The sequence below is a fragment of the Cetorhinus maximus genome, chromosome 8, assembly GCF_964194155.1.
Source record: "Cetorhinus maximus chromosome 8, sCetMax3.hap1.1, whole genome shotgun sequence".
NCBI lineage: Eukaryota > Metazoa > Chordata > Chondrichthyes > Lamniformes > Cetorhinidae > Cetorhinus > Cetorhinus maximus.
The window spans coordinates 116,296,228-116,324,038 of NC_135886.1; the positions used below are offsets into that span (position 1 = coordinate 116,296,228).

Consider the following 27,811-nt stretch of genomic DNA (forward strand, 5'->3'; position numbering starts at 1 on the left):
GCCTATGTCAAATACGGATGAAAATAATGATGGCAAAGTCTCGAGCCTGGGCAAATAATTGAAGTTCAATAAAGTCTGTGAGGTAATAGATTTTGATAGGAAGGATAGAGAGGTCACTCATTACTTGGAAGGTGCAAGTTTACATAGAGCAGAGGAACAAAGGGATCTCGGAGTACAAATACATCAACCTCTAAAAGTTGCACCACAGGTTAGCAAGTGCATTAAAAAAGCTAACCAAGCACGAGACTTTATTTCTGGAGGCAGATAATTGAAAAAAATAGGGAAGTTTTACTAAACCTGTATTGAACTTCTGTTAGACCACACTTTGACTACGTGCAGTTCTGGTCACCATATTATAAAAAAGGATATAGAAAGGCACTGGAGAGGGTGTAGGCTACCTCATAAAATTATTTCTTTTCTGCTGTTCAAAATGGACAGTAGCTGGGTTGATCACAGCTGATCACATGCTCATTGTTCTGAAGGATCCTAATCTGTTCCAATGGACAAAGGCTACCTCATCATTCTCCTGAAATGTGACTTGTATTGCATAAATGTTCCAACCAAGCCAACACAAAGGATTCCTAGATGATATGTCTGCACCAGCCAGCTCTGGATAAAGGCAGAGCTGTTTGGGGCTTGTCATCTACAACGTTGTCCTAATGGTTCTTCAGTTATCTGCTCAAAACACAATGGGTTTTAACAAGAGCTCCTCGGTAACCGAATAGCTTGGCCTGAAACCTCCCAATCACATGACCGAGACTTGGGGAAGAATTTCCCCCCCGTCGGGGAGGGGGGGGATGTACAGGAGCGCCTCCGATCAGTGCCCCCCCATTGGGGGTGCGCCGCCATTTTACGTGGGCGGGCCTGCATGACGTCCACCAGGAAGCACTATGCGCTCCCTGTGCGGGCGGGCGGGGGTGGGGGGATTCCCTCAGCCGAGAGTGCGCTCTTTCACACATGCGTGCAAAAAAGAGCACACTCATCTCCCTGGGGCTAAGTGCTGCTTCAGCGAGATCGGCGCCAAATTTAAAAATGGTCAATGTACAAAAATAAAATTTCCCTGACATGTCCCCCATGTGACACTGTCACCTGAGTTGGGACATATCCATCACTTTTAATCAAACTTTTATTAAATTTTTAAAAGTCCTCATGAAACCTCAACCCGCCTGTGGGTGTGTTTCATGCTTTTTCTGAAGCCTGCCAGGGCTCCTGGGCCTGCCCACCAATCTTAAGGTTGGACGGGCAGGTCCATTAATTACTTGAATTAGTTTTTAAATGGCCTCAACAGGCTGTTGACAGGTCAGCGGGTGCACAGCTGATTCGGATGCGGCCCTGTCGACCTGAAAATTAAAATGACGCGGGGTGACGTTGGGAGTTCTGCCCGACATCATCCCGCGACATTTTATGCGTCGGCGAGTGGGCTCCGCCCCCCGCTCGCCAACCTCAATATCCTGGCTTTGAGCTGTTTGAATTCCTCTAATTATACAACTTTTGAATTTTATCTTCAATTGCCGTTTAACCGCCAAAGAGAACTGGACTCCAGGCTAGCAGCTGCCTTTCATCCCCGTCTCTGTCCAAGTCTGATTTCCAAAAAGAACCCTGTATTTCGCCTGCAGAGTGAACTAATACCCAGGAGACAAGGTGCTGCATCTTCAATGGACTCAACCTGCAACCGAGTTCCTAGGACGATGACCAGGAAATCTGCCAGACAAAGCCACCTGAAAGAACTTTCTGTTGACATTGGTCCTGGGTTCAGGACTCACCTGAAACTATAACTCTTATTTTTAATCGCAGTCTTTGCCCTGAATGCCTTTCTTTCTCTTATCCCTCTTTTATTGTATGTATGCAAAAGGGGTGGACATTGCAAAACTTCTTCCTGCGTTTTGTGTGTGTGTAAAATAAACTACCCCTCTTATTTTACCTTATCTCGAGTTTGCTGTGGGGTTATTAATAGAGGATTGGAAACTCCAAAATTGAAGGGTTGGAAAAATACGCCACCACTTATAAAGGGGGAAATCAGAAATCAAAAACACCTTTCTGTTTACAGACGCGTAGTGAGTGGAGAAATCAAGGCCGTTTAAATTAATCTTCCTCCTGTCTGTAACAGCATACATAACAGGAAAGAATTGGTAGGCTGGGTTGCTTTTCTCTTGAGAAAAAGTCTGAGGGGTGACCTAACTGATGTATTTAAAATTATGATAGGTTGTGATCGAGCGGATACTAAGAGAATGTTTCCTCTTGTTGGAAAGAGCATAACTAGAAGCCATCAAAATATCAAAAACATCAAGAAATCTAACAGGGAATAGAGAAGCTTCATTACCCAGAGAGTGGTGAGAATGTGGAACTTGGTGCCACAGGGAGTGGTTGAAGTGAATAGTGTTGATGCATTCAAGGGGAAATTAGAGAAGCCTGTGAGGGAAAAGAGATAGGAAGTTACGAAGACAGATTGAGATGAGGAATGATGGCTTTACCAGCACTTGGTTGGATGAGCTGTTTCTGTGCCACATCTCCTATGTAACCCTATGTAAAATTACACACATTCCAACTGACACGAATTATTCACATTTTACTTGTTAAAGTAAAGGCGCATCCATAAATACTCGTCTATTATTTAACTCAAAACAAATTGACATTTACACTTGTTTATATCCAAATATCCCCATTCTTAGAGTTTCTGTACATAGTTGTGTTTACAGACCATGGAATAGTGATTCGGTGTGGGGTTCTTCCATTTGTCCACCGTATCTTTGGTGGAAGAGCTTTACAAACCCTGGAAAATCCCTGGTGTATGCATCGGAAACATGTCTCTAATAGCCCTTCCTCTGTCTGAATCTTCTTACTGCAGAAAATCCACTTTGTTATCTACTAATATCTTGGGCCTTATATCCTAACTAGTGTGAACAATTTGTTATCATGTGTGTAATTTTTTGTTATAAAGTATGTCAGTAAATTACTTCATGTGCCATTATTGAAATCTTTACTTCTGCCCATAAATCCCTCATGAATCTTTGGTAACACTTCTTTGTGAATTTTTCAGCCTTACAGTCTTACTCCTTTTCCATGCTATTCCATCTAATTTGTTAACTCCTCAGTACAGCTCCTGTACTACATTTGTACACCTGGAAAGCCACTTTTGTTTTCCTTATGTCACCCCATCATTTTTACTTAATCACATCCTTTTCCGTCTCTTATTGGGCCAGATTTCATGGTCAGTACCAGCCATTCATTGCACCTACACTTGCTCAAAGACTCTCTGTGGGCTTTTGCAATGGGACTTGAATGTATTTCAACATGGTGCCCTCTACAGGGGATCTGGGGGCTATATAAACAGGGAAAGCAATGGTGTATTTCCTAACCAATCAGATTTTTTAAATTCATTAATCATGAAAACCCCTAACTGCCCATGCGCAGAGGCACGTAGGCCAGACCAGGTGAACCTGATGGGTTTGTGAATTTTACAACATGAATTTTTCATAGTCATCATTAGGCTTTTAATTCCCTATTTTTATTGAATTCAAATTCCACCATGGCGGGATTTGAATTCAGGTCCGCAGAGCTTTACACTGGGTCTCTGGATTACTAGCCCAGCAACAATGCCATTATACCATCGCCTCTCCTTTACCGAGACACACAGGAGGGTAACTTTAACCCATGAAAATGGACGTATTGAGGTTGGGTGAGATGCAAAATTTTTTTAAACATCTCAAACCTGACACCAAACCATATCCAACCCATCCCTTACCAGGTTTAAAAGAAAAAGGAACAGGGGCTGGAAACTGACCTGCTCCCAGGATCCAGGTTGGCTATTTAAATATTATAATGAGGCTGCAAACCTCACAATTAACCTGCCTTACAGGTTTAAGCTCGAGTGGCTGGATTTCCCAGGTCTTAGGAAATCTGTCAACTCAAGGAACGGGGGGTCAGCTTCAAGGGAAAGGTAAGTGTAGAGTAAAAGGTTATCATAAGCATCTGAAGGCTGCTGTAAAGATGATGTAATAACGTATGACTGAGTAACAGAGTTCTGGAGGGAGGAGAAGTTTCAACCTTGTGCAGAGGTCCTAAGATGTACATAGAGCTGTACATCAATAATAATGATTTTAACAACCTACAGTCTTAAGCAGCTTTCTCTCAGGGGATAAACAAACCCTAAAGAACCCCATTTAGACCCCGAACACATGACAAAACATGGTGGAATCGGACAGCGAGTAAATTACACAGAATAAAACTCCAAGAAACAGCTAGAGACTTGGCATGCCAACAGATCTTCAAAGAAGGACGAAAGGAACAGATTGAAGACTCACCAAAAAAGTTGGAGCATCACGGGTGCAGCAGATGCAAGCTGAGACACAGACATCAGTGAGTGCAGACCAGAATCAACAAGCAACACCAGTGAAGTAGCAACAGGTCCTGGGCTTGGTACAAGCATGGAATTCACACGATCATTCCCAGAACCATTCCAAAATGCTGAAGGCTCGATAGATTCAGCACTGGGACAACTGGAGAAAATGGTTTCCTAGATATAGAACTGCTTCTGGTTTGCACAGAAAGTAACAAAAGGATCAGGTCAGTATATCACTCTACGCAGTTGGTGCTATTGCCAATGACATAATAACGAGACAGAGAGTCAGTGAGGCTTCAAGTTCTTATGCGGAAGTCCTCCAAGCATTTGATTCAAATTTCAGTGTTCTAAAAAACGTAATTATGGAAAGGACAAAAGTTTACCGAGCAAAAGCAAAGACCAGGCAGCAGCATAGATTCATTCATCAACGATCTATACAGGCTAGCAAAAAATTGTGACAATGGGATATTGAGGGATGAATTGATTCATGATTGCAAAATTGTTGGGGTCCTAGATGAAGCTTTATTAGATCTCTTACAAATGAGAGCGGATTTAACTCTAATCAAGTACAAATCGTGAGGCAATCTGAACTCAGAAAGCAAAACAGAGCATTCGTTCATGGGGAAGGCAAGGTCCCATGGAAATGAATGAGTGAGGACATTCAGTATGTAGGCCAGAAGTGGGAGTGTGCACCAAGGCAGAAGCCCATGAAAACGGAGAAAAGCATGCTAACTGCCACTTTGAAATGCTCTCGGTGTGGCGGGAAGAACCTGCTCAAGTGGGAAGAATGCTCAGCAGGGGAAGCAGAGTGCACAACTGTGGAAATTTTAAAACTGTGTCTGTTGATCTAAAACACAGCCTGCAAAAAGGAAGAAAAATAGCAAAGTCAAACCACATACAAGTGGAAGAACCACAGAAAAAGTAACTAACTTTCCTGGAGGAAGCAAATGAAACAGAAAATAAATACTGAAATGTTAAACTTGAAATGGATGGATGGCCCGCAGAGTTTAAATTAGACACAGGGGCAGGAGTTTCTGTCGAAGTATAGTATTTTAAGCACATTACACTGTAGCCATCATCTATCAGGTTATAAGGTCCAGATGGAACAACACTGAAGGTTATAGGCCAACTAATTAAAATACAAAATTGGCAACCCAGAACCAAGAATCATCTTTATTAAGCAGAAAGGTATGCTTACGATTGAAGCTGATCTTTTAAGTTGATGAAGTCGCTGATGAGCAGTGCAGTAGCACATTCAGGAATGAATTTCCAAGATTATTTACAGGCTTGGGAAAACTGAAAACCAAATACCATGTTACCCTAAGAGTTGATGCTAAACCAATTTTGGGTCCCTCACCCAACCTTGGACAAGGTCAAGCGTGAAATTGAGCACATGCCACAGCAGGGGGTTATCTCTCCAGTAACCACGCCAACAAAGTGGTGTTCTGGAATGGTCACCTTCCCAAAGCCAAATGGCTCAATTAGAATCTGCGTGGACTTGACTCAACCAAACAAATCAGTGGAATGTGAAATCCACCCAATGGCATCAGTGGATGAGAGCCTTGCCAAACTAGCCAAGAGTACCTTAATCACCAAATTAGATGCAAATGCCGGATTTTGGTAGTTGCCTTTGGACAAATAACACCATTCAGTCATTATTGATTTAATAGATTACCATTTGGAATTTTGTCCACTCCAGAAATGTTCCAGAGGCCAATGTCTCTATCCTTAGAAGGCATGAAAAGAGTAATATGCCATATGGATGACATAATCATACATTGCTCCATGAGGGGAGAGCATGACCGGACAGTTAGAGCAGTCCTGAAAGTTCTATAGGATGCAACTTTAACATTGAATGAAAAATGTGAGTTTGCAAAACCTATGGTTAAATTTCCAGAGCACATTGTGCAAGCCGCAGGAATAACAGTCAACCCACAGAGAACAAAGGTGATTAGAGGGTTTCCACAACTCAGGAACATTACAAAGTTACAAAGATTCCTCCGGATGGTCAACCAAATAGGCAAGTTCCTACCAATTTTGGGAGAAATCTATGAGCCATTGAGACAGCTGTTGAGACAGGGTCAATTGTGGTGCTGCAATGTGGACCAGCAAAATGCTTTTGACAAGATCAAAAATCTCCTATTTTTCCCAAAAATGTTTGCACACCACAATCCGAACTACCGACTATAGTAACAGCAGATGCATCACCTACAGGTTTGGATGCAGTATTATTCCAAGTGCAAGGAGACGTTAAGCATAGACCAGTTTATTATGCCTTAAGATCACTCACAGAGAAAAAGGATATGCTACAATTGAGAAGGAAGGATTGTCAGCAACATGGGCGTGCAAAAAATTCTTGGACTACGTGATGGGATTGCGGTTTAATATTGAAATCAACCATAAACCACCAGTTACTCCTCTGAACATGAAAGAGATTGCACAAATGCTGCCTAAAATCCAATGTTTCAGACTAAGGTTAATGAGGTATGATTCTGTAACTGAGCACTTTCAAGGGAAGTACCACACAACAGCAGATACACTATCAAGAATACCTGTTGAAGGAAGCAAAATAGAGGACTTGAATTGCGTTGAGGATTTGGAATTATATACATCGTTCATCACTAAATACTTACAAGCTATTGCAAAGAAGCTGCAGGAGGTAAAACAAGAACAAATGACAAATGTGTTCAGATAAAAGAATACTGCCTGGAAGGATGGCCAGACTATACTCCCAGTACTACAGCAATACTTCAACCAGAGAAAACACCTCACAAACATTGATGACCTCTTAGTTTTTAATGACAGAATAGTCATTCCGATAACAGTTGCAGATTTATATTCTTTAAAGAATTTACCAAGAGCATTTAGGAATAGAAAAATGTCAAGCAAAAGCCCAGTCTGGTGGCCTGGCATTAGTTGTTCGATAGAAGAACTAATTTCAAATTGCCTTACCTGTGCAGTGAACAGCCATGAACAAAGAGAATCAAGACAACTTCTACTTTTCCATCAAGGCCGTGGGAGTACCTGGGAATGGATTTATTTGATTTTAAAGGCAAGATATTCCTTATTAGTCATTTGGTAGTACAGAACTTGAGTATTGTCGAAGCTTTTCATCTTGCATTATCAGGACACTTCGCAAGAATACCAATATAAGGGGAAAACAACAATTTATACTGAATGAGAAGAGAGTGCTGATTGGTTGGTAAGTGGACTCTGATTGGTAGAGGTGGTGCCATGGAGAATGCACCAATTGAAAGTGAGTGACAGTTAACTGCCAAGTATTGTTTGAAATTTAAACCAGGCAGCTTGACCCTGATTGGCCAAGGCATTGCCCTGAGGAATGAGTCAGTGCATGGCTGTCACTTGTTTTGTTTAACTGAAATAAGCACAACACATTGTAAATGTTAACTTTCAGGGCCAGAGAGATTGCTTTGCAATACTCATCACATCATTAAAAATTCAATCCCACATTTTCTGTACAGTACATTTACTGTGCATATCATGTACATATCGCAATTTCATGCTCTTCATGCGTTTTAATGTTGAGCCTCCAGAAAAGATATCAGGTGGAATAGTCCCAGATTTGCACTAAGTGTGGTAGCGGGGGGTGAGAAAGAACGTTTTACCTGCCAGCTGCAATGGCGACTTTTCATGCCATAGCATCCCAACCCCACCTCATTAATTATGGAGCCACAAGAAACACGCTGTCTCACTGGCAGGCGGCCTCTGAATTGCCCGCCACACCTTTATCTCGCTGTTTCTCCACTCCAGATGTCATATCTAAACTGCAGCCGCCCAAACAGTTCTCAATGCTTGCAGCCCTGGACTGCTCCAGTGAAGACATGGCCCTAAAAGCCAAAAAGAGTTCAGTGACCTGTCACTGGAATGCCTTTCGGGTGCCCGTTGTGATGTCCTCCACCCCTGCTCTGGCAATCTCACCACTCCAGCTTGGGAGGCAGTGGCAGTGGTGGTCAGCGCAAATGCTGCACAGAAGAGGCTGGCCATCCAGTATAGAAAGAGGATGAATGATCTCATCCATGCGCCAGGGTAAGGCAACCATCTGATCACTTTAATCTCACACACTCACAAGTCCATCACATATTCACTGGCATCTCATTCACTGCCAGCTCAAGGGACATCACCACTCACTCTCTCACACACCCTCACGTCTCCATGATGTGGCCTCATCCCCTCAGGAGACCGTTTCCTCAGCCCTCACCATCTTGAGGTCACTTGCACAGATCAACAGGTGCCCCCACACACGCCCTGGGATAGCCTCCTTCCCTAGTACCCTGCAGCCTCTTCCCTTGCCTGAGGCCACTTCTCCCCCTTCCCCATGCAAGCTCTAGCCCTGCAGTCATTGAAAAGCCATCCCCGCCTTACGGCTGGTCTGGTAGGTAGAGACCTCCCGTGAGTCCCCCAAAAGCGATGCGGTGCTGATGACCATGAGTGTTGCCCGAAGCAAGGTAGGCAAACAAATCTCGAAGTTCCAAGCCAAGTACAGCTCGCCAGGTGCACGTCACTTATGTATAGTTATAAAACACGCTGGTATGCAATCAGGCCGACGTGCTCGGATGATCCAGCGTGGGGGGGAGGATTCTGGCGAGCTGGGCTTATAATGATATGCAGGTGTATTACAATGAAGTTCTCGATGAGTGGCGGTGGAAAATGCGGCCCACCATTGATGGGTGGAATGGACGATTGCAAACTGGTTTCATGATGTAGTGACATTCCCGCCATATTGTCTGCTCATGGCCGCCACGAAGCCAATGCCAGCAGGTACGGACAACGCCCATTATTATAGGCAAGCATTTGGAGGAACAGGGAAAACTCAGATAGTAGCGTCCTGATTTCCACGTTAATTATGCGTGTGCAGTCACAAGAAGTTGCTGTCCAATTTTTTCTTTTATAAGGTGAGCACTGACAGTCTCACTGTTAATTTCACTGCAAAATCAGAGCAATGACTTAATTTTGTGGTTGGATTGTGGTGTCATGTTAATGGAGGCTTTTCATTGGCTTTTGTATTCTGGTTCACTGGTTTTTGCATTCAGATTCTTTGCACTTGATCATGGGTCATTGGTGAACACAAACTTACCAGTCGTAAATGATGCCCTCAGTTCACATTTTTGTATTCGCCTGATCATCATTTCACGTATTCACAACACAGGAACAGGAGTAGTCCATTTAGCTCCTTGAGTCTGTTCCACCATTCAATAAGATAATGGCTGATCTGTGATCTCACTCCATATACCTGCCTTCGCCCCATATCCCTTAATGCCTTTGATTAGCAAAAATCTATCAATTCCAAATTTCAAATTAATTAATCAAGCATTAGTTGCCATTTGTGGAAGAATGTTCCAAACTTTTACCATCTTGTTTGAGTAGAAATGTTTCCTAATTTCACTCCTGAATTCACCAAGGCTCCTTAAACAGCACCTCCCAAACCTACGACCACTACCATCTAGAAGGACAAGGGCAACAGATAGATGGGAACACCATCACCTGGGAGTTCCCCTCCAAGTCACTCACCATCCTGACTTGGAAATATATCACCGTTCCTTCACTGTCGCTGGGTCAAAATCCTGGAACTCCCTTCCTAACAGCACTGTGGGAGTACCTACATTACATGGACTGCAGCGGTTCCAGAAGGCAGCTCATCACCACCTTCTCAAGGGCAACTAGGGACGGGCAATAAATGCTGCCCAGCCAGCGAAGCCCACATCCTGTGAATGAATAAAAAAAAAATGTCTGGCTCTAATTTTTAGATTACGCCTCCTAGTCCTAGAGGATCCAACCAGTGAAAATAGTTTGTCTCTATCTATGTTACCTGTTCTCCTTAATATCTTGAAAACTTGGATCAAATTACCCCTTATCCTTCTAAATTCTTGGGAATATAACCTTAGTTTGCATAATCTCTTCTCATCATTTAACCCCTGGAGTCCAGGTTTCATTCTGGTAAATCTACAATGCACTCTCTCCAAGGCCAATATATATTTCCTATGGTGTGATGCCAGAACTGCTCATAGTACTCCAGTTGTGCTCTAACCAGGGTTTCATTAAGCTGAAGCAAACTTCCATCCCCTTGTATTTTAGTCCTCTAGATAGAAAGGCCAGCATTCCATTTGCCCTTTTGTTTACTTTCTGTATCTATTTGTGACATTTAAAGATCTACGTACATGGACGCCAAGTTTCTTTGGATCTCCGTTGTTTCTAGTTTTTCGCCATTTATAAAGTGCCCTTTTCTATCCTTTCCCTACAAAATCCATTTGCCATAGGTTTGCCCATTCACTTAATCTGTCAACATTTTTTTTGTAATTTTATGTTTCCATCTATGCTTTCATCAACTAAAGCAATTATGGAAAACAGCATGTCTATTCACAACTTACTGAGCTTTTCAACATTAAATGCAATATTTAATAGATCTTTTTGATTTTGCATATTTCAGTGTTGTGGATCAACTATCCATTGTAGAAGCCACCCAATTTTCATTTTAGGCAGTTTCTATAATGGATGGTGAATCTACAATGCCTGCTCTACGTCTGGGTAGCAAGTTGAAACTTATATCAATGTATTGCCACAAATTATTATGATTGATTGTTGACCTTGGTAGAATTTCAACCACAGTTATTGTAAGTGGTCTCTTTCATTTTTTTGCTCTAAATTTATACTGGTTCACAACTTTTTTGTTTCCTTTTACTTGTGTTTTCTAACAAATTCTTGAGGCTTTCTAAATGAATTGGTTTGATTGTAGTATGGTTATTGACCATGCCAAGGACATCCTAAGTGTCATCCTTACAGTGTGGACATGGCACATGCTCAAATAGTTCAGACTTGATGATGCTGCTAACGAGTGACAGCTCAGTGACATTTAAGGTCCACATTTATCTTTATTAAGCTTCATGTTGATGCTTGTATTAGCATCAAATAATTTCCAATATACACTGTCATGTTCCTCTGTAGATAAATTCCACAACAACAGGTCATCAATCAATATGTCAACATCCTTTTAAGTGCTAATATATCATATATGTTACTTTGTCATATATTTGCTGTTTCATAGAATCATTGAACATTACTTCACAGAAACAGGCTCTTTGGTCCATCAAGACCACGCCAATGTTTGTCTTCACAAGCCACCCAAATTAATCTAACTTGTCCGATCACTCACCATAGCCTTTAGCATTCCCTTTCTTCAAACAAATATCTAATTTCCTTTTTTGAAGAGAATTTATAGACTTTGCTTCAACAATGGCTCATTGTAAAAAAAACTCAAAAAGTCCAACCACACTCTGCATTAGGAAATTGGGACTCCAGTTTTGGACTGTAATCCAGGTGCAAAGCATATGAATTTAGCAACAGGGTGGCCTTCTGCCAACCTGCACAGCATTGATCCCAGTTCTAAAATCATGGGCTCAATTTTTAGGCATATCATGTGGCAGCCTAAAACAGACGCTAAGCTCCCTTGAATATGTTCATTATGGGCCCAATGGCTATTGAAGGAACCCGTGGCTCCTGATGAGCAAGACAGGCACTGGCTCTTCTCACAGGACACTTCAGCCATCAGCCAATCAAGATTTATTTTCTTTAAATACTTTTCTGGGAGCCAAAGAGAGCAGGAGTGTTCCACCTGCTCCTAGTGTCCTGCTGATCACCCTCCAACTATCCCCTGCCCCCACCCCTTCCAGAACTGACAGTGCTGACAAGATAAGCGGTATGAAATTCATTTTTCTCAGCGAAAGATGCCTTTAAAGTCTGACAGGTGCCCATCACAAACCTGAAATGAGACCCGTGGACTAACTCCTGACAAATTTATTCCGTAATATTCTTCCTACAGTGGGATGTCCAAAAGTATATATTTCTCACTGTTTTTATTTTTTTCTCAGGATGTGGGCATTGCTGGCTAGGACAGCATTTATTGCCCATCCTTACTTGCCCTTGAGAAAGTGGTGTTGAGCCACTTTCTTGAAACACTGTAATCCAATCGGTGTAGCTACACCCACAATACTGTAAGGAAGGAAGTTCCAAGATTTTGACCCAGCAACAATGAAGGATTGGCGAAACAGTTCCAAGTCAGGATGGTATGTGGCTTGGTGGGGAATTTGCAGGTCGTGGTGTGTCCATACATGTGCTGCCCTTTAGGTGGTAGTGGTCACAGGGTTGGAAGGTGCTGTCGAAGGAGCCTTGGTGAGTTGCTGTAATCCATTTTGTAGATGGTACACACTGCTGTCACTGTGCATCAGTGGTGGTGGGAATGAATGTTGGAGGTAGTGGATAGGGAGCCAATCAAGTGGGCTGCTTTGCCCTGGATGGTGTCAAGCTCCTTGACTGTTGTTGCAACTGCAGTCATGACGGCAGGTGGAGAGTATTCCATCAAGCTTTGGGGAGTCAGGAAGTGAGTTACCCACAGCAGAATTCCCAGCCTCTGACGTGCTCTTGTAGCCACAGTATTTATCTGGCTGGTGCAGTTCAGTTTCTGGTCAACGGTAACCTCCAAGATGTTGATACTAGGGGCTTCAGCGATGGTAATGCTATTGAATGCATGGACTGCTTCAGCATCTGAGGAGTTGCAAATGGTGCTGAACGTTGTGCAAGCATTAGCGAACATCCCCACTTCTGACCTTATGATGGAGGGAAGTCATTGATGAAGCAGCTGAAGATGGTTGGGCCTAGGACACCACCCTGAGGAGCTCCAACCAGTGGAGAGTTTCCCCCTTATTCCCATTGACCACAGTTTTGCTTGGGCTCCATGATGCCACACTTGGTCAAATGTGGCCTTGTGTCAAGGGCAGTCACTCTCACTCCACCTCTTGAGTTCAGCTCTTTTATCCATGTTTGCACCAAGGCTGCAGAGAGGTCTGGAGCTGAGTGGCCCTGGCGGAACCCAAACTGGGCATCAGTGAGCAGGTTATTGCTGAGTAAGTGCCGCTTGATAGCGCTATCGATGAAACCTTCCATCACTTTGCTCATGATCAAGTAGACTTGGATTGGATTTGTCCTGCTTTTTGTGTACAGGACATACCTGGGCAATTTTCCACATTGCCAGGTAGATGCCAGTGTTGTAGCTGTACCAGAACAGCTTAGCTAGGAACGTGGCTAATTCTGGAGCACAAGTCTTCAGTACTATTGCTGGAATGTTGGCAGAGCCCATAGCCTTTGCAGTATCCCGTGCCTTAAGCCATTTCTTGATATCACATGGAGTGAATAGAGTTGGCTGAAGGCTGGCATCTGTGATACTGGGGACCTTAGGACGAGGCCAAAATGGACCATCCACTCAGCACTTCTAGCTGAAGATGGTCACAAATGCTTCAGCCTTGTCTTTTGCACTGAATGTGCTGGGCTCTGCCATCATCGAGAATGGGGACACTTGTGGAGCTTCCACCTCCAGTTAGTTGTTTAATTATCCACAACCATTCACATCTGGCATGACAGCAGAGTTCGACCTGATCTGTTGGTTGTGGGATCGCTTAGCTCTGTCTATCACTTGCTGTTTATGCTGCTTGGCACACAAATAGTCCTGTGTTGTAGCTTCACCAGATGACACCTCATATTTAGGTATGCCTGGTGCTGTTCCTGGCATGTCCTCCTGCACTCTTCATTGTACCAGGGTTGATCCCTCTGCTTGATGGTAATGGTAGAGCAGGGGAAATGCCGGGCCATGAGGTTACAGATTGTGGTCGAATACAATTCTGCTGCTGCTGATGGCCCACAGTGCCTCATAGATGCCCAGTTTTGAGTTGCTAGATCTGTTCAAATGTTTTTTTTTTAACCTTTCATGGGATGTCGTCATCATTTATTGCCCATACCTAATTGCCTTTGAGAAGGTGGTGGTGAGCTGCTTTCTTGAACCACTGCAGTCCATGAGGTGTAGGTACACCCACAGTGCTGTTAGGAAGGGAATTCCATGATCTTGATCCAGTGACTGTGAAGGAATGGCGATATAGTTCCAAGTCAGGATGGTGTGGGGTTTGGAGGGGAGCTGGCAGGTGGTGGTGTTCCCATGCATCTGCTGCCTTTGTCCTTCTAAATGGTAATGGGTTTGGAAGGTGCTGTCGAATGAGTCTTTGTGAGTTTCTGCAGTGCATCTTGTAGATGGTACAACTGTTGCCACTGTGCATTGGTGGTGAGGCAGTGAATGTTGAAGGTGGTGGATGGGGTGCCAATCAAGCAGGCTGCTTTGTCCTGGAACATGTCGAGCTTCTTTAGTGTTATTGCAGCTGTACTCATCCAGGTAAGTAGAGAGTATTCCATCACACTTCTGACTTGTGCCATGGTAGACCGGCTTTGGGGAGTCAGGAGGTGAGTTACTTGCCCCAGAATTCCCAGCTTTTGGCCTGCTCTTGTAGCCACATTGTTTATATGGCTGGTGCAGTTCAGTTTCTGGTCAACGGTAACCCCCAGGATGTTGATAGTGGGGGATTCAACGATAGTAATGCCATTGAATGTCAAGAGAAGATGGTTGGATTCTCTATCCATTCAGTATTGTGGTTGTGCCACACAACATGATGGAGGTATCCTCACTGTGAAGGCGGGACTTCGTTTCCACAAGTACAGTGCAGTGCTCACTCCTACCAATACTCTCATCTATGCAGCACTCCTGATCTCTTGAATAATTTCAACATTAGCTCCTTGCTTTTGCATTCCGTACCTCGAGATACAAATCCAAGGGTCCTGTTTGCCTTTTTATGGCCTGATGTACCATTGTTGACACATTCAGGAACAGTGTATCTTGTTATGACCACTATACTTTATTAGATGGTTATGTTTTAAAATGTCTCTTATAATTTAAGGTAAAACAGAATGCACTGGAATGGGTAATGGTGTGAAGATGTACTGAACTCTGCCTGGCAACAGGCTCATGTGATATGGTTACAATGGGGACAAAGGGTCCAGGTCAAGCCCTATTGAAAGTCTAGTGCAAGCTTTAACACCTGAACACAAAGCAAGAAGCAGCTGGCCTTGCTATGTGCAGTTACAACTCTGAGGCAATCAGACAGATACAATTGGAGGGTTGGTGTGGATGGAACCCATGTTCAAGGAAATAAGGATTGTGAAGAGTTAGAAACCATGAATCACTGGAGGGAACCTTGCAACAGAAAATCCATTTGATTATACTTGAAAGGTTGAGTGAAGGGGACTTTGTTTAAAAGGTGACTGGAAGATTCCCCCTGGTGAAGCAGGGTGAAGAGATCCTGTTAAAGCCAGGAGGAGCTTTGGACTTTAATTATAAGACTACAATTCTGCGGAGAGTCAGTGTAGTGTATAAACGTGATGTCGGGTTTTTGGTTGTGTTAAGAATTTATTGAAGAATACCTTTTCTGTAGTACAGTGTATTAATTTCCTGCTAAGAAATTTTTAAATCAATGTTGGTTTAAGTTTGTTTGTTAAAGTAAAAAAGTCTTAAAACGTGCAATATTGTCATGCAATTCCTTTGCGTTAGTCACTGGGAAATTTTTATCTCTTTTTAAAAGTTATCATCCTCTAAGGGGTTCATATCAATCTGCACACCAAGGTCCCTCTGCTCTTTTCCCTACCTCACTTCCTTTTCCTTAACTTTATTTCCAAAATATATTATTTCACAGCAGTTGTTTTTTCCAATGCGCAGGCTGCTCTCCTGCTGTCTTTCCTAAATTTTCATACCCTCCAATTTGATATCATTAGCACATTTTACATGCTGCTTCCCCAATTCCTAGTTGTAGATTATTTAAGCACATCTCCAAAACAAATTCCTGGTTAATATCCTCATATCTTTCCAATTCGAGAAAATTCCCTTTATCCCTATTATTTTCTTTCTTGTTATAGCCATTTTTAAATCAGCATTTGCTGATGCCGAAGGCATAATCCTTGTACGTGCAGTTCATGTCACTGCTAGTGAAGTCCCAGGCAGATTAAAGTCAGGAGAGAACACAAAATAGTATTCTTGTCCCCACTCACCATCCAGTCTCCTTGCCACTCCCTCCTGCCCACACAGTCCTCTTCCTGCATTGTCCACCTTCCAGTGATGCTTCCTCCCACATCCCACTCCCTCTACCAATCCCTTCACCCCTCTCCCATTTCCTTCTCTCTTTGCTGCTCCCCTCCACTTCCTCCCACTCTCTTTGCCATTCCAAACTGCTTCCCGCTCCCTCCCACTTCCCTTTCCCTCTGCCGCTCCCTCCTGCTTCCCCCACTCTTTTCACTGTCCCTTCCATTTCCCACTAATTCCGCCTCTATTGTCTGCCTCCAGCCATCGCTTGAATGTTGGCGGGCGGAGGTGGCGAAGAGAGCAGTAAAGAGAGCGAGGAGCCAGATGGTGCGGGAAGTGGGAGGGAGGGAATGAGAAGCAGGATGGAATGGCGGAGAGAGCAGTGGAGTGGTTCGCAGGGAGCAGGCAGCTGACAGTGGAAGGGAGCAGCAAAGAGAGCGGGGGGCCAAAGGTTGCGGGAAATGGAGGGAGAGGCAGAGCGGGCGGGGAGAGGGAGCAACAGGGGGATTGGCGGCAGGAGGGAGTGGCGAAGGGAGCAGGGGAGGAAGTAGCAGAGTAGGTGGCAGGGAGTGGGCGGTGGATGGTGGGAAGCAGCCGGCAGGGAGCAGTCATTTGGTAGCTGGCCATAGACGGCAGAGAGTGGAAGGTCGGGTGCATTTAATATGCAGGATGTCTCCTCATGAGTTCAAAGCTTGAGACACTCCCTTTTAGTAGGCATGATTTAAATTTCTGCAGTCCAAGCAAATTCACAATTTACCACTGTATTTGTTAAAATTACTGAATAGTTGTCCATTCTGTTGGTTCATAGTTTTTCTTATGACTTCTAAGTACTGTAACCTATAGATCTCTTGTTTCACATTTCTACAGTGCATTTTTAAAAAATTGGTTTTCCTGTGGTAAACAACCGAATCCATTCACAAGAATGATTTCCAGGATAATGAACTGTAGCTATGAAGATAAATTGGAGAGGTTGCGACTGGTTTCCTTGGAGAAAACAAGGCTGAGAGGAGACTTGATAGAGGTATTTAAGATCCTGAGGGGTATCGACAGAGTAAATAGTGAGAAACTGATCCCCCTCAAGAGAACACCAAGAACTAAAGGGCACAGATTCAAACTAATTGGCAAAAGGAGTAAATGTGATGTGAGGAAAAATTTTTTCACCCAGAGGATGGCTGAAGTCTGGAACAAACTTCCTGAAAGGATGGTGCAGGCAGGGTTGATCGAGGTCTTCAAACAGGAATTGGATTGCTACATGAAAATAAATAATGTGCAAGGTTATGGGGATAAGGCAGGAGATTGGGACTAGGTGAATGCTCTTTCACAGAGTCAGTGCAGACTCAAATGGGTCAAATGGCCTCCTTCTGCACTGTAAAGATACTGTGATACTGGAAATTCTTGTATGACTTCCACATCCTGTGTCAAGTTTATCCTTTACAATGATCATCTTTCCATTCACATTAAGCTTCAGACAAGCACTCCCAAATCTAAAATTGGCACATGAGGTGGAAATCTATCTTGAAAGAGGTTGCTATGAATGGAATTAAATTTCACAGAATCATAGAATGGTTATGGCAAAGGAGGCCATTTGGCCCATCATGTCCATGCAGGTGCTCTGTAACAGCAACTCAGCTGGTCCCATTCCCCACCCTTTCCTCATTGCCATACAAATTCTTACTGTTCAGGTGCTTTTCCAGTTCCCTTTTGAATCTGCCTCCACCACAATCTCAGGCAGTGCATTCCTGATCTTAACTGCTCTTTCCTCATGTAACTTTTGGTTCTTTGGCCAATCACCACAAATTGATATCCTCTGGTTCCCAATCCTTCTGCCAAAGGGGAAGGCATATAATAGGTAGATGATATGATCCCATCAGTATATCTGCTAAGACAAATTTCTACAGCTATATATCTTAACAATACAAGAAAGCGCTACTTTATTTTGTTCTTAACTGTAATGTTGAGAACATATCCTCATCTTACTTGTATGAATGCTCCCAAGGATTCTGACACTGCTACCTTAGTCTGCTATAACTATGGTATTCTGTAATCTGCTGTTCTCCTCCTCAGTTCTGACATTCACTTATGCTCCTGTTTCTAGCTTGAGCTGCATGACTATTTAATTTCCTATTAGTGGTAGCACCCAATTTCATCTCAATATGCTGTAGTCCACTCATTCACCATAATGCCACAAATTGCAGTGTATACGTCAGCCCAGAGAATAAGACAGCCTCATGGAGTAAGCTATCCAGTTATTTCAACCTGCTTTGCCATTCCATATGATGGAGGGAAATAAGTCCCATAAAGTAATATATTCATTTCCAGAAACTATGTCAGGCTATAATGATGTATGGTGAATCACATAATTACTTTCCAGACATCTGCAAACATTTTAATGTTTAATTAGTCTTTGAAATATATAGTGGCTTAATGGATTGCCCTTTAATGGTGCCAAATTGGAAAGATCCATCTGTAATGCAAAAAAAAGGTGCCTTCCAACAAATAACACACAACTTTTTTTGAGCATTGAAAACCTGACGGACACTAAAAGACACTGAAAGATTCCTTGAGATTCTAGCAACTCCTATTTCAAAGATGAAGATATTTCCTTTCATTATATTATGCAACATCCACCTTCAGATTTATTAAGTGCAGGATACAAAGCCAGAGCCGCTTCAGTCATGTGAAATTCAGTCACCATGTTGGACAAGAATGCAGTGTGAACCACCGAAGGCTCACGTAGTTAAAACTACAATATTTTCTACAATAAAAGCTTCAAGGCTAATGAAGCTAAAGGTTCAAAGCAAAGGCTTTGGGTCCTGATGACATCCCAGTTCTATGTTAAAGACCAGTGGCCCAGGATTGGTCCTAGCTAGCTGGTCCAGTACAGCTTCCACACTGGTATCAAATCCAACCCAGCCAGTAATTGCCCCATTAACCTAGTCCCAATCATCAGCAAAGTGTTGGAAGTGTTGGAAGATGTTGTCAACAATGCTATCAATTGGCACTTATTCACTAATAGTCTGCTCACTGATTCTCAGCTTGGGTTCCACTAGAATTAATCAACTCCAGACCTCATTACAGCCTTGCTCAAACATGAATACAAAAGCTGAATTCCAGAGGTGAGGCAAGGGTGACTGCCCTTGACATTTAGGCAGCATTAACTCAGTGTGAGTTGGCTTACTTTCGGGAGGAGTGCGGAGGGTCTCAAACCACTCAATTTTAGTGCACTTGGGGTCAGATCAAAATCTGACTCCCAACCTATACTGTCACTTAGTGCATCAATGAGCATCTGAAAATAGAGAGGTAGCAGTGTAGCTACAGTAATAGGCTACCCTAAACATCAAACCTGAACAATTAGAATAATTTCAAATTTGAACAAAGAAATATAATTTCCTGCAGCATACTATTTCAAGACTTAACTGTCATTTCTTTCCTTCAATATTTCTGGGGTTTAATGAGAGCCAAATTTTCAAATTCCTTAACAACTGCTGGGATAGACTTATCAGAGAACTCATGAATTTCTAACATGAATTATTTAGATTTTTTTGAATGACATGCTTGGAATCAAAATAATTAGTTACTTGGATATGCAGATTTACAGACACGTTTCCCCTCAGCGTTTGCGAGCGACAACCAAAAGTGTAACTTTCTAACTAATCGCAATCTAAGCAGTCATGCATAAATACCTTAGAAAAATGGGGTAAAAAAATAATGCTTTGGTATCACCGCTCACCTCTGTCTGTGTCATACAGATAGACAAATCTCTCCCATTTGTAGTGGGTAAGAAGACTTAAGAGAGCTCCTTGCAGTGGTGGCCTCAGTTGAATCACGAACTGAACTTCTCCTTCTGTAGGAAAGCTTGGAGTGATGAAGGATGTGTGTAGTGCTCCACAGAAAGATGTCAGGGTGTTCACAGATCTCTTATCATAGAACCCAAAAATGGCATAAACGCCTTTGGAATACTGTGAACAGACTAAAAGAAAAGATCTTTGTTAGTTTTTGTAAGCATCACATTGACAGTAGAACATCCTTTATCTACATTCCAAATTATCTGCCACTCCTGTTGTTTTGGTAGAACAAAGAGTACCCATCAACCTAGGAAACTAACAAAGGTTCGCCAGCAACTTGTAGAAGGCTGACCTTGCCTTCAAAATCTGACAATTCAAGAGTGTCACAGAAAAGCAAGTCATTCAATTTGTAACTTAAGCAAAAGGACAATATTCCTTCATTTTTTGGAGGAAAAATGTAAGTATGTGAAAATCAATCCATGTATTTTTTTAATTCTTTCATTGGATGTGGACGTCACTGGCAAGGCCAGCATTTGTTACCCATCCCTAATTGCATTTGAACTGAGTAGCTTGCTAGGCCATTTCAGAGGGCAGTTAAGAGTCAACCTATCATTGCTGTGGGCCTGGAGTCACATGTAGACCAGACCAGGTAAGGATGGCAGATTTCCTTCCCTAAAGGACATTAGGGAACAAGATGGATTTTTACAACAATCAATTATAGTTTCATGGTCACCATTCCTGAGATTAGCTTTATATTCCAGATTTTATTAATTGACTTTAAATTCCACTAGCTGCCATGGTAGGGTTTGAACTCATATCCCCAGAGCATTAGCCTGAGTCTCTGGGTTACTAGTTCAGTGAATTACTGATGCACCACCATTTCCCCATGATTGAAAGCATAAAAATGATGAAGGTGTAAAATTAGAGATTTATTTCAAGGTGACCAGGGGTACAATCACCTGAAACAGATGAATTTTTCTAAAACCTAAAACATCAGTGGTTAAAAATTTAAATCAGCCCATTGCCTTGGTGTACAATACTCTGCACCTGATTGAGGTGATGCCGCCTGTTCATCTTAACGTGTGAAAAGCACTGATGACAGGCTGCAAGCTCAGCAGGATGTCCAAGTGCATGCGTGGCTAGCACAACTTACACTTCTTAAAATTACAGGCTTTGAGGGAAAGAAGACCGCCAATTTTTTTTTTCATTCATGGGATGTGGGCATCGCTGGCTAGGCCAGCATTTATTGCCTATCCCTAATCGCCCTTGTTCAGAGGGCAGTTAAAAGTCAACCACATTGGTGTGGATCTGGAGTCACATGGAGGCCAGACCAGGTAAGGATGGCAGATTTCCTTCCCTAAAGGGGCATTAATGAATCAGATGGGTTTTTTTTAACCACAATCAACAATGGTTTCATGGTCCAGATGTTTTTTTTTTATTAAATTCAAATTTCACTATCTGCCATGGTGGGATTCAAACCCTGGTCCCTGGAGCATTACCCTGGGTCTCTGGAATTCCAGTCCAGTGACAATACCATGATGCAACCACATCCTCTAATGGAGCAGTGTTAATGTTACAAACGCTGTGACAATTGACTGCACGCTCCAGATGTGATTAAGAGCAGCTGATACTAATTCCCCAAATGGTATCAGCTGCTCCATTGGTAATCTTCTTTCCCTCAAAGTCTGTAACCAATAGCGGCTGCTGTAACCTGAGTACACCTCCCTTTTAAGAGTAGCAGGCTACCTTTAAGAAGTGGATTGCCCCTCAAGGCATACTCCTGCTCCTAATTCGTATGTTCATATACCCTGCAAATAGAATATAAGCAGTGGCCAGGGAGGCAAATTCCAGCAGTTTGGCCCCAAGGACCTGGCTGGAATGCCAGAAAAGGTTCAATGACCTCACACAATTTGTCAAGGCCAGTGAATGCATCTTCCTATGTCATAGCTCCTGCTCATTGTACCACCAACATCTCATGCTGCCCCATCCCACAGTCCCATCACTCACCTATCAGCAGTCAGAACTCATGCCTAACACTCTGATGCTCTATTTCTACCTCATCCTCACACATTTACCAATACTGCAAGTCTCTCACTCACAGCTTTCATGTTCTTCCAGCTATTTAGCTATGACAGGAACATTACCCAAACACAGTGCAACAGCCTCACAAACACTCTTCTCTTGCAAGGAAATAGTTTAATTGGCTAGTTCTTTCAAAGGGCCAGCACAGGCAGTTTGGGTTCAATGGACTCCTGCTGAGCTGTGTGATTTTATAGTTCTAATTCCTTTGATCTCCCTCAAGCAGAGGTGGAGAGATGCCTAAGAAAATAATAATTAAGCAGGTTGCAAGGTCACTATCATAAATCCCTTTTGAGTCATCTACTGGCAAGGCCCCAAAAGTGTCTGGGGTAACATGAAGGAGAGTCATACGGGCTCGAGATGTTAACTCTGTTTCTCTCTCCACAGATGCTGTCAGACCTGCTGAGTTTTTCCAGTGTTTTCTGTTTTTATTTCAGATTTCCAGCATCCGCAGTATTTTGCTTTTATCTTCTGTGCAGCATTGGCACTGACCACCACTGCCACCGGCTCTCAAGCAGCAGTGGTGAAAATTGCTGGACCTCCTGTGGCTAGAGTGGGGGTGGAGGACATCACGGTGGGCGTCCAAAAGGCATTCCAGTGACGGGTCACGGAACTCTTCTTGACTTTTGGGGCCATGTCTTCACTGGAGCAACCCTAAGCTGCAAGCATTGAGAACTGTGTGCATGGCTGCATTTTAGACATGGCACCCAGAGTGAGGAAATGGTGTGGTAACAGCGTGGTGAGCGATTCAGACCCAGCTGCCAGCGATAGAGCTCATTTCCTGTGGCTGCACAATTAATCAGGCAGGAAGCGGACGATACAGTGCGAAAGCCCCAGTGGGAAAAACATCTTTTTTCATGCTCCTCACCGCACTTAAGTGCAATTCAGGAAAAATTCTGGCCATAGTATTATCATACTAAAGTAAAAACAGTAAATGTATTAACGCTTCCGGTCAGAAACATTGGCCTGGATATTCCGGTCCCACCCGCGCCAGAAAATTTGGAGAGCAGCCAAAAGTCCGTTGACTTTGGGCAGGAAGTTTTGGTCCTGCTGATATCGGGGTCAGAAAATTCCGCCCATTAACTCTTTCCCTCTCCACAGATGCTGCCACAGCTGCTGAGTATTTCCAGCGCTTTGTTTTTGTTTCAGATTTCCAGCATCATTTTTTGCATTATTAGACTGCCACCTCTGTTCTTTCTGTCATCAAATTTACAGCACAGAAACAGGCCATTTGGTGTTTTAGACTTAATGATTACCGAACAGTTTGTGAATTGTATTGGTGTGTGGGAAATGCATGGAATTTTTAAAGTTGCTTATTCCTTAACCAATTTTTTTTGCATTTTTTCCTCTGTCTTGTGGCATGGAACAACAACAATTTGCATTTATATAACGTCTTTACATCGTAAAAGATTCCACGGTGCTTCACAGAAGTGTCATCAGACAAAATTTAACGCCTAGCTTCATAAGAAGTTATGAGAGCAGGCGATCAAAAGCTTGGTCAAAAAGAGGTAGTTTATAAGCAGCATCTTAAAGAAGTGGGAGCAATCGAGAGGCACAGCAGCTGAGGGAATTTCACAGCTTGTGACCTAGGCAACTGAAGGAATGATTGGAAATGAAATAAAATCATAGACAAAACAACTAGAATTTAAAACTCTCTGTTCTGTTTGGTAGGTTAGCAGCAGCATTTTGAAGTTTGCAATGAGAATATTCATTCGAGGAAATGGAATTAAAAAAATAATTTTCTGCTGGAGAATTTAGTAGGTACAGGGCCACACTTTTAGACATTTCAAGGATGCAAGGCTATAGAATGTAGCTTTATTTACATGTTGATTGCTGCATGGAAGATGCAAAGTGACCAGAATTAGAGAATCACAGCTGTTCATAAATGTTTGCTGAGAGAACAGCCGTGAATGTGGAGGAGGATCAGGGTAAGATATATAACTACAAATGTGAGAAGAGGAGTCGAAGGCCTGGTGTTACATTAAACTAATAATAATTCATTAATGAAAAAATCCAGCCAGAATCTTACGTTGATTGGGTGGGCGCGCGCCCGACCTGAATGCACGTGACATTGCGCGAAATGATGTTGTGCATGCGTCCCGCAAGCAATATTGAGGTCAGCGGGCATGTGTGGGAGTCGGAGCCATGCCCGCCGACAATTAAAGGGCCAATTATGGCCATTAAAAGCCCTGTTGTCCACGATTTTACGTGTGATTTCACGCTCATCAACGGGCAAAACGGGCAGGCGGGTGGCCCGTTTTTAACTAAACCTCATCCAAGGGCGGGATGAAATGTCCGGGGTGAAATATAATAAAAAATTATATCTGAGGCTTATGTTTTTTGAGTTCTGCTGTCAGGTGCTTAATTGTGTTGCAAAGACACAGTTTGCTGCATTTTGTTCTTCTCATTTAATCTGTACAGGTCTGCAGCTCCCTGAAGCCGCTCTGCAGCAGCTGTCTGCCTTCAGGGAGCTCGCTAGAGGTGTCCACTCACACCCTCACTTTTGTCGGCGCCTGCCCTCTTCCCGACCCCCTCAGCAGCGCTGAGGCTTTCTCAGTGCGTGTTTCATGCGGCTGGCCGTTAATTGGCCATGCGGGGTGAAATTGCGTTTGGGGGCCGATTATGGGCAGAAGTGCATTTTGCTTCCGCTTCCAGGCCCACCGACTTTGCGGTGCACACCAAGCGTGAAATTCAAGCCCTGGAATTGAAAACTAATTTCAGGAATAGTTGCCTTGAAACTTTCATTAATTGTCGTAAAAAACCCATCTAGTTCACTAATGTCCTTTAGAGAAGGAAATCTGCCATTCTTACCTGGTCTGGCCTACATGTGACTCCAGAACCACAGCAATGTGGTTGACTCCTGAACTGCCCTCTGAATTGGCCTAATAGTACACTTATTTCAAGGGCAGTTGGAGGTCAGTCATCTCAGTTCCAGGACATCACTGCAGGAGTTCCTCAGGGTAGTGCCCTCGGCCCAACCATCTTCAGCTGCTTCATCAAGACCTCCCTTCCATCATAAGGTCAGAAGTGGGGATGTTCGCTGATGATTGCACAATGTTCAGAACCATTTGTGACTCCTCAGATACTGAAGTAGTCCATGTCCAAATGCAGCAAGACCTGGACAATATCCAGGCTTGGGTTGACAAGTGGCAAGTAACATTCGCACCACACAAGTGTCAGGCCATGGCCATCTCCAACAAGTGAGAATCCAACCTTCGCCCCTTGATGTTCAATGGCATTACCATCACTGAATCCCCCACTATCAACATCCTGAGTGTTACCATTGATCAGAAACTGAACTGGACTAGCCATATAAATACTGTGGCTACAAGAGCAGGTCAGAAGCTAGGAATCATGCGACGAGTAACTCACCTCCTGACTCCCCAAAGCATGTCCACCATCTACAAAGCACAGGTCAGGAGTGTGATGGAATACGCCCCACTTGCCTGGATGAGTGCACCTCCCATAACACTCAAGAAGCTTGACACCATCCAGGATAAACCTGTCTGCTTGATTGGCACCACATCCACAAACATTCACCCCCTCCACCACCAACACACAGTAGCAATGCGTACCATTTACAAGATGCACTGCAGGAATTCACCAAGGCTCCTTCGACAGCACCTCCCAAACCCATGACCGCGACCGTCTAGAAGGACAAGGGCAGTAGATGGATGGAAACACCACCACCTGGAAGTTCCCCTCCAAGTCACTCACCATCCTGACTTGGAAATATAGTGCCGTTCCTTCACTGTTGCAGGGTCAAAATCCTGGAACTCCCTTCCTAACAGCACTGTGGGTGTATTTACACCACATGGACTGCAGCAGTTCAAGAAGGCAGCTCACCACCACCTTCTCAAGGGCAACTAGGGCTGAGCAATAAATGCTGGCCCAGCCAGCGAAGCCCACATCCCCTGAATGAATTTTTAAAAATTAGGAATCAGCAACAAATACTGGCCTTACCAGCGACACCCAAATCACATCCAGGAATATAATTATTCAGTGTGATATTTATCCAATGATTTTGGAAACCAAGAAATCACAGGTAGTGAATTTCACAATTTGTGTTCTCTGTGCCTTCATCAGAGGAAGAGAAAATGGAAACTGATCCTAACAATCTGGAGGCACAAAACCATTATTATTTTTTCTGGGATCACATCTAAATTTCTAGCTACATGGTTCAATGGGGCTGTTAAATATTAAAAAAAATAGATGAATACATTATTTAATTGAAAACTGCTATCAGGAGCATTCTTACTACTTTAGTTTCACAATCCACAGTTCATTCCCCAGCATTTTTTAAATTAGGCCTAGAGAAGAATTACCTATTAGAAATTTCGATTAGAGATTTAAACCAGCTTTACAAAAAATTATGAAAGTATAATTTTGTTACTCTCGTAACTGGAGACCTGATAAAGAAGTAGTCCCAGTCCCTTCGGTAGAATACATCATGTAAATGAGAAGACAGTGAATAAAATTTACTTTACAACCTTTCACAAGAGTAGGAACTTATAATATGTGCTGAAAACAATGATCTGGCATGTTGAATCAGCAATGGGCGAGAGTTGCTTAATTCCGATTTGTAACAGGGTGAAACGTATCAATGAGAAACCTCTCTATTGTTCTTACTTTGCTCGACAGACATGTACTACAAATCGCACTATGGCCTTCAAATTCTCCCTTGTGTGATATTCACATACGACCACTTAGCACAATTCATATGAAATCTCTCTGTCCGATCTTGTCATGGAGCCAGTTCTTAAACTAATATGTTTCACAGGTTAATATAAAGGTCTGTGTGCTCAACGGCTGAGAAAATAAAACACACTGCTTATCTGGTAGCTCAGCTACTTCAACACCAGACCCATATCGCAGAAAAAGTGTACTGAATGCTAAATGGATAAACTATTACATTTCCCATCAACATTTGGCAGGAGGGGAGTCAGATTATGATAGATTCATGACTAACAAGGGAATCCTTGGTTATTGAGGGGAGGTAGGATAGAGGTGTTGAGGCCACAATCAGATCAGCCATGATCGTATTGAATGGCAGAGCAGGCTCGAGGGGCCGAATGGCCTATTCCTGCTCGTAATTCGTACGTTTGCATGTTCATACGCTCGTATCTACACAATCTGAAGCTAAAATTTATCAAAGCCATTGAACGAGAAAGGTTTTTAGGTAAGGAAAATAGTGAACAAAAAAATGTTCGGGCAACATTATCCCCCCGTCGGGGGAGTTGTCGGGAGCGGGCACGAGCCGGCAGCTTCCTGATTGGCGACATGCCGCTATTTTATGTGGGTGGGCAAATTAAGGTCTGCCCAGCGTGACATCCACCCGGAAGTGCTGTGTGTTCCCTGTGCTGGTGGGGTGGGGGCCAAGAGCGCACAGATCTCCCTGAGGCAAAGTGCTGCCTCAGGGGAGATCAGTGTTAATTTTAAAAAGATAATAAAGGATGAGAAAAATTTTATTGACACGTCCTCTCATGTGACACTGTCATATGAGCTGGGGCACGTCAATTACTTTTATTAAATCTGTAACACAAATTTTAAATCCCTCATGAAACCTCATCCCACCCGTGCTTTTTCTGAAGGCCGCCTGGGCTCTTCGCCTGCCCACCAACCTTAAGTTGGACGGGTAGGTCCATT

General features: G+C 43.2%; 1 protein-coding gene across 8 annotated transcripts in view; it reads right to left on the reverse strand.

Annotated features, from left to right (window-relative positions):
• Nucleotides 1-27,811, reverse strand: part of gria3b (glutamate receptor, ionotropic, AMPA 3b) — a 472,928-nt gene that overhangs the window by 361,842 nt on the left and 83,275 nt on the right. For all 8 annotated transcript variants that reach the window (XR_013577363.1, XM_078547470.1, XM_078547466.1 and 5 more), the window contains exon 3: nucleotides 20,032-20,271. Coding sequence is in view for 7 of the 8 variants with exons in the window: in XM_078547470.1 (XP_078403596.1) it covers nucleotides 20,032-20,271 (240 nt within the window). In the remaining variant the exon portion in view is untranslated. The remainder of the gene's footprint in view (nucleotides 1-20,031; nucleotides 20,272-27,811) is intronic.